General features: G+C 41.3%; 1 protein-coding gene across 1 annotated transcript in view; it reads left to right on the forward strand.

Annotated features, from left to right (window-relative positions):
* NPFFR1 (neuropeptide FF receptor 1) overlaps positions 1-13,750 on the forward strand; it is a 623,293-nt gene that overhangs the window by 349,657 nt on the left and 259,886 nt on the right. Inside the window, exon 2 of the mRNA XM_073585793.1 lies at positions 4,209-4,514. Within this exon, the coding sequence (XP_073441894.1) occupies positions 4,209-4,514 (306 nt within the window). The remainder of the gene's footprint in view (positions 1-4,208; positions 4,515-13,750) is intronic.

Genomic DNA, 13,750 nt, shown 5'->3' on the forward strand with positions numbered 1-13,750 from the left:
TGCCTTCACATGGCCATAGTGCCCCTTCTGTGCCTTCACATGGTCATAGTGCCCCCTCTGTACCTTCACATAGCCATAGTGCCCCCTCTGTGCCTTCACATGGCTATAGTGCCCCCTTTGTGCCTTCACATGGCCATAGTGCCCACTTTGTGCCTTCACATGGCCATAGTGCCCCTTCTGTGCCTTCACATGTCCATAGTGCCCCCTCTGTGCCTTCACATGGCCATAGTGCCCACTTTGTGCCTTCACATGGCCATAGTGCCCCTTCTGTGCCTTCACATGGTCATAGTGCCCCCTCTGTACCTTCACATAGCTATAGTGCCCTCTCTGTGCCTTCACATGGCTATAGTGCCCCCTTTGTGCCTTCACATGGCCAAAGTTCCCCCATCTGTGCTTCCAAACAATAATAGTGCTACTCTATGCCTCCACACAATATTAGTGTCTTTTCTTAGCTGCACACAAATAAAAATTGCAAATATAAACAGAACCTTAAAGTAAAGCTTTTCTCACAATCAAATTACAATGTAGACATTCTCCCTACCCTCTCTAATTAGGATATATGCACATGTTGATGAAATCCTGGGATGGGCTGAAACACGTCCTAATTGGATTTGTGTTTATTGGATTAAAAGCCTGATTGATCAGTATGTGAGTGCCTAGACCTCTATGATATCTATAGGTCATCTTGTATGCTGCTGTCTCTTCTCCTATGTGGGAGCAGGCAGTGAGATATGAGAAGGCAAGCATCCTCCTCTTCAGAAGACAGTCTTAGCATCCAGCGACAGTCCAGTTGGGGAGATCATAATGTAGGGTGGCACATTTGGGACTCAATGATGGAGAACTAGAATGGGGATAAAGACTCTCACCAGTTTTGCATAAAGTGAGTCATTTTATTAACAAGTCAGCTGAAATGGAGAGAACAAGCTGAATCCTATCGCTAACTTAGAACTGACATCTAAGGGGTTTGAAAGAAGAATGGGGCACCCTCTTTCATCACATATGCCCACTGCAACATGATCGTGGATGGCTAATGCTTTCCAATGGAAACCATGATCTTGACAAAAGATCCCCGTCTGCCATAGTCATGGCCTAATATTTTGCTATGCATTTAAGAAGATTTTGAATAAATTTAAAAGTGGGAAACAGTGTGCACAATAGGGTGATACCCTATGGAGGAAGAGTAGGAGATGCTGGTTACCCTCATTTGGGGAAGCTGCGAGAGGCATAACTCCTATGAAGAAAAACAGCTGCTGCTGCCCCATGGCTGCTGGATAAATCCTCCAGGAGATATTGGATCAAACTGGATGAATACATAGTTAGTCTGTGCTGCTGGAGTAAATGAATTCTTTAGAAATGATGATGAGAATAAGTTTTTTTTATTCACAATGTTTCAATGCCGTACCGGCGTCTTTATCAAGTGAAAGCACCAAAACTCATTTGGTCATATCACTTGATAAAGACGCCAGTACGCCGTTGAAACCCGTTGTGAATAAAAAAACATATTCTCATCATTTCTGAAGAATTGATTTACTCCAGCAGCACAGCCCACCTATGTGTTCATCCAACTGGATCCTATAATAAGATTTTAATATACATCATACTTCAGAGAATTGTAGAAGTGATGAAAAGTACATTGCTTCAAGTCCCCTAACGAGACAAAAGACTGTAAGTAAACTTAAAAAGGAAAAACTTCTCCCCCTTATACATTTTTTTAACAGTTCACTATTTGTGGTCACAGTCATAATAACCTGTAGTATAAGATTAAACTTACTACTCTTGCCATACAGTAGGCAGTGAAAAAAACAAAATACAAAACAATAGAGAAATTGTTGGAGTCTTTGCATTACACCCCTAAAAAAAATAAAAAAATCAATCAATAAGTTATATATACCCCAAATAGTACTAATAAACATATAAATAGATGTTGATGAGAAAAGAAGAAAATGACTTTTTTTCTTAAAACATGTTCGTATTATACTTAACCCCTTCAAGACGTGACAAGTGTCCATTTTTGCGTCTGTTTTTTCCTCCCCTTCTTCCTTGAGCCATATGTTTTTCATTTTTCTGTCTACATGCACATAAGGGTTTGTATTGTGGGACAAGTTGTAGTTTTGAATGACACCATTCATTTTACCACGTACAGTACAGTACTGGAAAACAGGAAAAAAAAAATCCAAGTGGGGATAAATTGTGATAGAAAAACAATTCTGACTTTGTTTTTTGGGAATTTTTTTACTGTGTACGTTTTTTTTATAAAAATGACCTGGCAGTGTGATTCTGCTCATCAGTGCGATTACGGCAATACCAAACATATCCAGTTTATTATTTTAGTGATTAAGAAAAATCAAGAAGTTTGCAAAACAAAATTTAGAGGGTCAATATCCAAAAGGAAACAGATGCAGCTCTCTTCAATTCCGTTAAAAACCAAGGTCCTTTATTTAGTTTCTGAACATGGTTAACATCGGGCTAGGTACAGTACATGACCCGTTGAAGCGTGGACAATGCAAAACGGCCGTAGTTCTATCTGTTTCACTGCAAGTTTTCATGTACCTAGCCTGATGTTAACCATGTCCAGTAACTAAATAAAGGACCTTGTTTTTTTAACGGAATTGAAGAGTGCTGCATCTGTTTCCTTTTGGATATTGGTCTTCTACAACATGTGGTTTCCTGCAAGCACCGAATCAACCGTATCAAAACCGCCCAGGTGTCCGGAATTCAGAAGCTATTACCTCCACCAGTGAGTAGACTGTTCTTGGTGCCGTTCTTCTATTTTTCTCAATATGTTCAAAATTTAGAGGGTTGTGTTGCCATTTTCCGAGACATGGAACGTTTTAATTTTTTGTTTTTTTCTGAACGTGGCGATACCACATATGTGTATTTTTGAATTTTTTATTATCTTTATTTTTAATTAGGCAAAACTGTGGTGATTTAAACTTTTATATATTTTTTTTACATTTTTTAAAGCATTTTTTTCACTTTTTCATTGTTTTTGCTAGTCTCCTTAGGGGATTTGAATCTGCAATCGTCTGATTGCTTGTGCTGTATACCGCAATGCCACAGCATTGTTGTACTGTATACAATAAAAATCACGATCTCCTTTGATGCCCGGCCACATGCTTGGAGCTCCATAATGACAAGCCCAGAGGTCTTCAATGGATCTCTGGCTATCACAGCAACCCATTGGCAACCCGCAATTGTGTCACAGGCACGCTGTTGGGAGCATATAATGTCTCACCCCCATGCTGGCACGTGTTAAATGCTGATATAAGAGTTTGATAGTGGAATTTAATAGGATAACAATCGCAAGCAGAGCTCCGCTCCACCCGCAGGTGTTAGTGGCAGGTCCTAGCTGTAACACACAGCCATGACCTGCATGGTATGGGCGAGCTCACCGCATGAGCCTGCTCTATACACCTGCTACCGACTTACACCGTACATGTACGGCGCATGTCGTAAAGGGGTTAAACATTAAAAGCTATACTCATTTTCCATCACTCTATTTGTATCATATCATAGAATGAAGGTAACTTGATTTTTTTTTACATCATCATAATAGTGAAATAAAAAAGGTGAATTGTTTTTCCTACTGTAAGCCATTCCCAGAGAATAAAAAAAGATAATCAGTTAAATATACAGTATGTACCCCCAAATATCACCATTGAAAAACAAATTGACTACCAGAAAACACATACATCTACAAAAAAAATAGAAATGTTATGTTTCATTATGGGGTTCCGAAGAAGCAGTTGAAAACAAATGAGGAAAAAAAAGAATGGAATAAAAGCAATTATTTTATCCACCTTGTGGGGATTTTCTACTTTACAAAATGTAAATGTAAATTACATAGTAATGTATGTAATTACCTTCAAATCACATGAAAATAATTATCATACCTCAAATCCTTTTATGGCTATATTATGTTATGGCTGACAAAATATGGAAAAACAAAATGCTGTGTAAGTAGGATTGCGTTCTACACAAGAGAATTGATATAATGCTTTCACGTGGGCTGAATTTGCCACGGGCTTCTTCCTTGAGGATAAAAAACATATTAAACTAAATCTATAAAATCAAAAGAGGTGTGGTTATACTAAAACATGGCTGAGGATAAAAGCATCAATTGAAAATGATTAATCTATAAAAGCTTTTTAAGTAATATAATCAGTCTGTAAGAATCAATGCATTGACTTTTGTATTTCTTTCCTTAGGTCCCATTGTTCCACCTTTTAACATCAGTTCCTTAGGATTTGGCAACCAGACACACATATCGAGGGAAAATCTGACATTCTCCTTCTACTACCAGCATTCTTCAACAATTGCAGCAATGTTTATCTTGGCGTATACTTTCATCTTTCTTATGTGTATGATTGGCAATATGTTGGTGTGCTTCATTGTATTAAAGAATCGGCAGATGCGCACAGTGACCAACATGTTCATTCTGAACTTAGCCATAAGTGATTTACTAGTGGGGATCTTCTGCATGCCAACTACATTGGTGGACAATCTTATCACGGGTGAGTCACCTCAATGGCACTTTTATGTTAACAGTCAAAGGCTTTCATGTGTTCATCTGTACATACTTACAGTGCTTTGTGGAAAAGTGAATTTTTCACATTTTTTTCATGTTACATCCACAAACTTCAATGTATTTTATTGGGATTTAATTTGGAATACCATCAAAAAGTAGTAAATATTTGTGAAGTATAAAGGAAATGATACAATGGTTTTCTAAATATTTTAAAAATATAAATCTGAAAATTGTGACAGGCATTTGGATTTGTGTTCAATTGCCTCTAGAAGTCACATAATTAGTAAATTGAGTCCACCTGTGTATAATATGTTGTTAGCATAACTACAGCTGTTCTGTGAGGGCCTCAGGTTTGTTTGAGAATTTTAGGGATCAAACTGCATCACCAAAACCAAGGAGTGCAACAGACAAGTCAGGGGTAAAGTTGTGGACGAGGGTAATTCCCTATATCCAATCGATCACTTGCTCATGTTACTTGCATTTTAAAAAGCATGTCCAGAATCCAACCTTTTCGGACACTGCAAAAACTGTTATGGTCGCTCTTATTTATTCTTGTTTGGACTGCTGGAACTCTCTGATTGGTCTCCGTCTAACCAAACTTTCTCCCCTCCAATCCATCCTGAATTTAGCAGCCAGGGTTGTATTTCTGTCCAGCTGCTGCACCGATGCCTCTATCCTGTGCCAGTTATTGCACTGGTTGCCCATTTGTTGCAGAATACAATATAAACTTATCTCTCTTGCCCAAAAAGTCCTCTACACTTCTGAATTACACTATTGCCTCCCTCATCTTTGTCTATCACTCAACCCATGCTCTCCACTTCGCACCTGATCTAAGATTATCATCCTTCATAATCCGATCCTCCCACTTCCGTCTCCAAGACTTCTCTCATGCAGTGCCAGTGTTCTGTAATGGACTACCCCAGATGATCTGACTAAAGCCCCCGTTACACACTGTGATATCGCTAGCAATATTGCTGTGAAGTCACCGATTTTGTGACATAGCAGCGATATTGCTAGCGATATCGCTACATGTGATACTTACCTCCGACCGGCTCCCCCGCTGATTATCGCTGGTCGCACGTGAAGGTCCTGGATCATTTCTCGTCGGGCGCTTCCTGCTGGGCTTCCTGTGGCGCCGACGAGCAACGCGTGGACGCGGGTGGTAGGCCGTCAGGATCGCCGCGTCTGACAGGTAAGTAGCGACCCCCGACCCCAGCGATGTCGCTGGTGAAATCTGCCTGTGTGGCAGCTCACTAGCGACCACTTAGCGATGCACCAGCGATCCATATCGTTGTTGGGATCACTGGTGCATTGCTAAGTGTAACGGTACCCTAACACCTAGCACACACATTTTAAAATCACATCTCTTTAGACAGGCCTATCACCTCAATTTACCAACCTAACTCTTCCTTGTTCCCTCTTTCTAAATTTTACTCAGAATCTCATCCCTACGATTCATCTGTCTAGTTCCTCCTTGCACTCAATTCTACTTAGCAACAGTACCTAGACAGATACTGGCTATTGACTGGATCATGCAGCTTATTTAAAATACCTTATTTAATATAATGAGGCTGGACAATACATGACAGGCACTTTCTACCTATTTCCTCATAGATTGTAAGTTTGCAAATAGGGATTTCACTCCTCCTCCTGTACCTGTTGAACTATGCTACCTTGTGATGTCTTTATTGTTTGTACATGTTGCGGCTTAATTGTAAGGCGCTGTGGAATTTGCTGGCATTATATAAATAAAATTATTATTATTATTATTATTATTAAAGCAGGGTTTGGTTATAAAAAACAGCCCAAGCTCTGAACATCTCACAGAGCACTGCGCAATCCGTCATATAAATACTGAAGGAATATGGCACAACTGCAACCCTAACAAGACATGGCCGTCAACCTAAACCAACATCCCAAGCAAGGAGAGAATTAATTTGAGAAACAGCCAATGGTCACTCTAGAGCAGGGGTGGGGAATCTTTTTTCTGCCAAGGGCCATTTGGATATTTATACCATCCTTCGGGGGCTGTACAAACTCCGCCCACAAATTACATCCTGACTCTGGCACTGGTGTCAGGACGGAATCTTTCATTGCATGCCCTTCAGTGTTCATTAGTGAACACTGCATGTGTGTGCTAACAGAGCAAGAAGAGAAGTAATGAGTTTGTGGCAATCAAAATACAGCTCCCTGTCCAAGAATGCGGTCCCTGAGAATATGCCCGGGGGCCTGATAAAAGGTCATTGAGGGCCGTATATGGCCCTGGGGCCTGAGGTTCCCCATCCCTGCTCTAGAGGAACTGCAGAGATCCACATCTCAGGTGTGAATGTGTGAGAAACTATTAGTCATATATTCCACAAATCTAGCCTTTATCAAAGAGTAGCAAGAATAAAGCCATTTTTTAAAGCAAGCCATAAGAAGTCCTATTTGCAGTTTGCAAATAGACATGTTAAGGCCTCTTTCACACTTCAGTCTTTTAGAATCAGTCACAATCTGTCAAAGTGTTGAAAAAACGGATCCTGTGCAGATTGTAAAAAACTGATGCACTGGATCCGTTTTTTTACGTATCCGTCGAAGCAGGAGTTGTAGGAAATTTAAAGGAACAGAATGAGAGAGAGAGAGAGAAAGAGAGAGAGAATGAGAATATTTTTATGTGCCATAAAGGCTGTGGGTGTTAAATTAAAGGAAGAAAAATTGTTCCGGGCATGCTCAGTTTGAAAAAACGGAATCCAGCGACGGATTCCGTCTTTTGACGGACAGCGACGGATCCTGCGCCCATAGGCTTCCATTATAGCCAACAACAGACGGCGCTGGATCCGTCGCTGTCTGACTTTTCGACGTACACAAAAACCATTACTTTGTCCATTGTCTCCGGCCATCCGTCACAATCCGTCGCTAATACAAGTCTATGAGAAAAAGACGGATCCAGCAGGTAAATTTGCTGGATCCAGTTTTTTCACAAAACGACAGATTTTGACTGAAACAAAAAGACTGAAGTGTGAAAGAGGCCTAAGAGACACAGCTAGCATGGCGCAGACAGCGAACCGTGCAACTGGTGTGAGCATCGCAGTGCATGGACTGGCTGTCTGATATCCTGACCTGGGCTTGACAGCGTAATATATTTCTATGCAGCTGTCAAGTTCAGGTCAGGAGAGCAGACAGCCAGTTTGAAGATTGCAATGCGATCCTCCCCTGAGTTATACAGCTGTCTGTCTGGACCCTTGAAGTATCTGAGGAAGGAGGGTCCATTGTGCCACTGGCCGGACTTTCCCTAGAGAGATATAAATAAGTTACCAACTGGTCTTCACTAGAGCCACTGATGGTGAAGATAAGCTTGAGCCATTAGAGTAGTCACCAGGTGCCACTCCAGGGCAATGCCCAGACCTGCATCTGACCAAAGGCACAAGTACGAGGCACAGAGGGCAAAGAAAGAGACCTGATCAGACAGTCCAAGGATGGGGCAGGCAGCACAAGTTCAAAACAAGAAGCCCGAGTCAGGAGCGGAGAGATCAGACTAAACAATAAACAAGCTGGGCCGGTAGTAAGACAGTCAAATCAGAAATGCAACTAGACAGGGCACTAGTGATGAGCTGCAGCAAGGCCTAAGCTCAGGCATGGTGTGGAGGGAGGAGCTGTCTAATATATCCACTGCTGGCAGGGGACAGGCCAAGGAAGTTTTAAATTATTGCAGACTGGCCTCACCTCTCAGTAGCCAGGTGGAGACTCTCCGGCAACAGGAGGATGTAACCGCGCTGGAAGTGATTGCATGAGGCAGCTCAGCGAGATGGAGGAGCAGAGCGGTGCACGCAGTGAGTAGGACCATGCTTCCAAACCAGGCAAGTCACCGGCATTACGGAGTATTTCTGTTATTTATAAAATCACCTCCCTTGGACTACATTCTCTGATTTGCGTGATTTGTCCTTGTGCTGGCATATTTTAATCATCAGACAGCACACAGACTCAGTTTCATATATCTATTCACATATCCGTGAAAATCAGGGATCCAAGCATGAGAACTGCGAGACTCAGAGCATGTCTATTTCTGAGGATTAGAGTAGAACATACTCAATGGACCTGTGTGCTGTCCGAGAACAAAAATCGGGCTGCACACAGACACACAGATACAAGAATGTAGCCTTATTATGTATAGTGGCACCCTTCAGTATACAGTACAGTGTACTTCTTGTTTTATATAGTGCCATTTTTAATGACATAGTTTCCTCTTTTAATATGCATAACACTGTCTTATTACGTAGCATTCTTTCCAATTACATATAGGGTGGTCCCTTATTACATAGCGCCCGCTGTTATATACAGCTCATTATTACATAGTATTATTAACTTGTTATGTACCGCGCCATCCGTTACATTACGTATTCTTGATATTTTTGTTACTCACAGCGCCGTCTCTTTCTTACATAGTCCTCTCTTGTCAGATATAAAATGACTGCTGATGGAGCAGCATCTGCCCATCAGCGTCCTCCATTAGAAAAGAAGCTTTACCATGTTTTATCAGCAGTCATTTCATTATACTGTATATCTAACAAGAGAGGATCCAAATAAATGGAGGCAGCACACCATTCAGATTCAGAGTTTAGGGTTGCTGAATTTAATAGCGCATCACAGCGACGTTTCGGCTCATGTTGAGCCTTTTACAAGCAACACATGTGACATTGTGAGGTTGATGCTATGGGGCTTCCTCTTTCTTTCCCTTTTTTGAATCTTGCCTTTCTATGGATGTAGTAATTGTTTTTGTAGTAATTTTATTATTATTTTCTTTTTTCTCATTTTAGATGTTGAATTCAGGAATTACATCAAGAATCATGGTTTATGACTTACCCTATTTATGAAGTTTTCTTTAAATAAAACTTTCTTTGAAAAATTTTTTTTTTATATATTTGTTATTTTTGATGATGTGCATTTTTTATGATGGAAATTGCCTGGGCATATTATATGGAAGTTCATTTACACTCATAGTTTGCAGATATATGACGAATGAGGCATATGATGCCCTATTGGTGTGGGGGGTTGAGATCATGCCTGTCACAGGGCATGTGTCTCCACCTTATCCATCCATGGAGTGTAACCAGCCCCAGCTAATGGAGGGTGTACACACCATTGCAGCTTCAGCCTCAGTTATCGCTGTATTATGTTGAGTTTTGAACTTCCTATTCGTGGAACCTCCTTTGAGGTTTAGGGCTGCTATATGTTCCCTTATGTGTGAATGGAGGGTCCTCTTATTACCACTCTGTATAGTTTTATCATTGGAGTTGTTTTTTTGCCCTTTTCCTAAATTACTGAATATGTGGCGTTTTGAATACCCTAGTTTGGGTTTTACTCACTTAGAGATGTAGACATGTATGTCTCATGAGGTAACATTGGCATTTCCATTACTCAAATATGAGCTTCCGTTTAAGAGGTATGGATTTTATTATGCACAATCATTATTTGCCAGTACTTAAAATGGAGCCGGTGGTGTGAATCGTCTTCCGCGCATGCGCGGGTTGACGTGTACTCCCATTCATGTGATTTTTTTTGTTTTCTGTTCTGAGACATGCGCACTGTGTTTGTCAGGACGCCAACATGGGTCAGCGAGTGTGTATAAATAATGGGGTGAGTCATAACAACGATTTATGATATACAGCTGTATGTTAATTATCAATTAATGTATAAATCGCTACTTTTATGTGAAGATCTATTTGTATATTATGGCACTGCACTTTTTTATACTTATATCCATGTGGACTCTTGATGCACTTTATATGAGTCACGTTTCCATGAAATATTGTACTTTTTTAATGGAATTTTGATTAAGCACGTTCACTTTCCTGTATACTATAAATACCCTGCATATGAACTATTGTGTTGCTTGAAAATGGCTCAACATGAGCCGAAACGTCGCTGGGATGGGCTATTAAATTCAGCAGCGTTAAATTCTGAATCTGAATAGTGTGCTGCCTTCATTTATTTGGATCTTGCATATAAGGTTTGGTACATGCCTCGGAAGGCTTTGCACCCTATTTTGTAGTTTGTTTTTCTTGTGCAATATCTATCTATCTATCTATAAAATATCTGTAGTCTGATCACCATAAAAAGAGGTGGACCCAAGCCGTCAGTGTCTGCCCCTGCTTGAGATTGGGGACTAGGTTTAACTTCCAGCAGGACAATGCTTTGCTGAAGTTGAAATATACTATATTATTTTGTCACAAGTGTGTCACATCCTCCTGGGAGATCTGGGGGTAGAAGATCATTATTGTGAATAATTGGGTATTGAGAATCGCAGATCTTCCATTTAGACTGTGTGTTTGTGTACCATATTAAATGCATTTGGTTTCCTTTTGATGCTGAAGAGGTTAATGAAACTTTTTGCTTCTGATCTGGTCATTACCTCTCCCTATAAAACCTCATCAGAACCTCTCTGGCTGGCCAGTGAAAGCTTTGCTTCCTTGCTCCTTGGAGACCTTTTGCTGAATAGGAGTTTGCTGTTGCTTCCTGTGCTGTATGCTAAAGCTATGTTTCTGGAGTTGATGTAGAAGTGTTCTGTGGTTTGTTGCAGTACATGTGTGTTTTCTTCTGGTCATAGTCTCCATTTTGTTTATTCCTCCCTGTCCCTATCCTCCTCCCTATTGTTGGTTAATGTTTTTGTATGATAGTACCCCCAGAACAGGGATAGTTTGGGTCCCAGGGAAAGTTTGAGGTGTCCCTTCCTTATCGAAGCAATACATTTTCATTGGTATGGATCCCATTGTAGTCCTTGCTAATCAATTTCAGGGTCTGTCACTTGAACTGTAAGACCAGCAATCTAGAGTGTCACAGTAGCAGACTGTTGGTCTGTCGGGCAATCAAGCTGAACCGGAACCTAAGGAGGCCTTCCAAGATAGGTTTTCTGGAGGATGAGATAAATTTATTGTGTTCCGTGAAGCCTGCAAGCTTATTTTAGGCTTTGTCCTCATTCATCTGGGAGTGAAGAGCAATGGCTTGGGAATGTTATTTCTCTCCTTCAGCCTAAGCTCCAGCAGGGAGACCAGTAAGCAGATGAATTCTGCTCAGAGTTCGATAGGTGAGCCACCGACACTCAGTGGAACGATCCTACTTTTAGGAGACAGTTTTGTCAATGCCTGCCTGAAAAGTTAAAACAGGCAGTAGTGCTTTACGAAACTCCTAAATCTTTGGCTGTGGCCATATGCATTGATAGACGCCTCAGGGATAGACCTGTAGTGACTCCGCCCCCATCGTACTCCCTAAAACTTAGGTTTTCCGTGTGTACTCTGAAGAACTGATGTAGTTAGGAGGTGCCTCCCCTCAGTATGTGTCTCTTACGGTTCACCACAAAACAGGGCTGTATTTTTTCTGTGGCTAAAAGGGGCATTTCATTGGGATATGCCCTTCTTTATCAAAAACACAACACATCGAAAAACTTCTAACCCCAGGTTGTGTGGGCAATAAGAATCTGGGTGTATATATCTTTTCTGCATGTGTATCTCAGTGTTTCATACCCACAGAAGTGGTTATTGGTAAGAAAACTGAGAAAATATCTATTGTCTTAGATAGTGGGGCGGGACTCAATATGATGGATGCGCGGTTTGTACGGGACCTTGTTCTTCCCTGTAATACTCTGGCAGTCCCCGTCCCCATATTTGCAATTGACTATGCAACTCTCGGTCAGGGAAGTTTTACGCAAGTAATGCATGGTGTGAACCTGCGCATAATGGTTCTTCATAGGGAGATCCCTTCTTGTTATACCTTGAAAGGTTTCCCTACTTCTATTGTGTTGGGTCTTCCCTAGTTGACTAAGCATAATCCTGTCATAGACTGGCAGGCCAGAAAGATAATTAAGTGGAGTGATTTTTGCATAAATAATTTCCTATGCTATTATCTCTAATGTCTCCACTAAAAACATTCCATTTTTCCTGTCTAATTTTGAGGTGTTCTCTGAAAAGTGGTATCAAGAATTGCCTCTCCATCATGTGTATGATTGTTCTAGGATTAAGAACGTCAAAGCAGATGTTTTGTCTCAGAGTTTCCCTGAAGGTAGGAGTACTGACGATTAGTGTTGAGCATTCCGATACCGCAAGTATCGGGTATCGGCCGATACTTGCTGTATCGGAATTCCGATACCGACTTCCGATATTTTTTCAATATCGGAATTCGGCATCGGAATCGGAAGTTCAGTTGATTGACGGCCTGACGTCATCATGATGCGCGGTGTGTGCGCATCATGATGCGCCGTCATTTCGGGCCTTCCGGGGGTCTCTGCCGGCCTGCCGGGGGGCTGTGCCGGCCTGCCGGGGGGCTGTGTGGACTGCCCGGGGTCTCTGCCGGCCTGCCGGGGGGCTGTGCCGGCCTGCCGGTGGTCTGTGCACCCTGTGGGGGTCTGTACCGGCCTGCCGGGGGGCTGTGCCGGCCTGCCGGGGGGCTGTGCTGATGTCCGGGGGTCTGTGCAAGCATCGTCCGATGGGACTACAAGTCCCATCGGGCGATGCCTGCTACCATGACAGTGATTGACACATTAGCCAATGATGGGACAGTAGTAGTCCCATCATCCGGCTAATGTGTTAAATGTTAAAAAAAAAAAAAAAAAATACTACATACATACTACATGCATGCTACATACATACTACATGCTACATACATACTACATATATACTACATACATACTACATACATGCTACATACATACTACATGCATGCTACATACATACATGCTACATACATACTACATGCATGCTACATACATACTACATATATACTACATACATACTACATACATGCTACATACATACTGCATGCTACATACATACTACATACATACTACATGCATACTACATGCATACTACATATATACTACATGCATGCTACATACATACTACATGCTACATACATACTACATGCTACATACATACTACATGCTACATACATACTACATACATACTACATACATGCTACATACATACCACATATATACTACATACATACTACATACAATACATACATACATACAATACATACATAGACATACAGTACATATAACATAGAGTAACATACTTACCAATACTTGTCACATTGTTCCCCGAAGCCATTGTCTTTCCGGAATAAATATTAACATAACAAACCACAAAAATACTCACCCACGATCCGAAGCAGTCCACGAGTGTGTCCCACGACGATCTTGGGTAGAGAACGGCAGCATCAGATGATGCTGCCGTTCTCTACGGGCTGCAG

The sequence above is a fragment of the Dendrobates tinctorius genome, unplaced genomic scaffold, assembly GCF_039654945.1.
Source record: "Dendrobates tinctorius isolate UK_male_01 unplaced genomic scaffold, ASM3965494v1 ptg000089l, whole genome shotgun sequence".
NCBI classification, from domain to species: domain Eukaryota; kingdom Metazoa; phylum Chordata; class Amphibia; order Anura; family Dendrobatidae; genus Dendrobates; species Dendrobates tinctorius.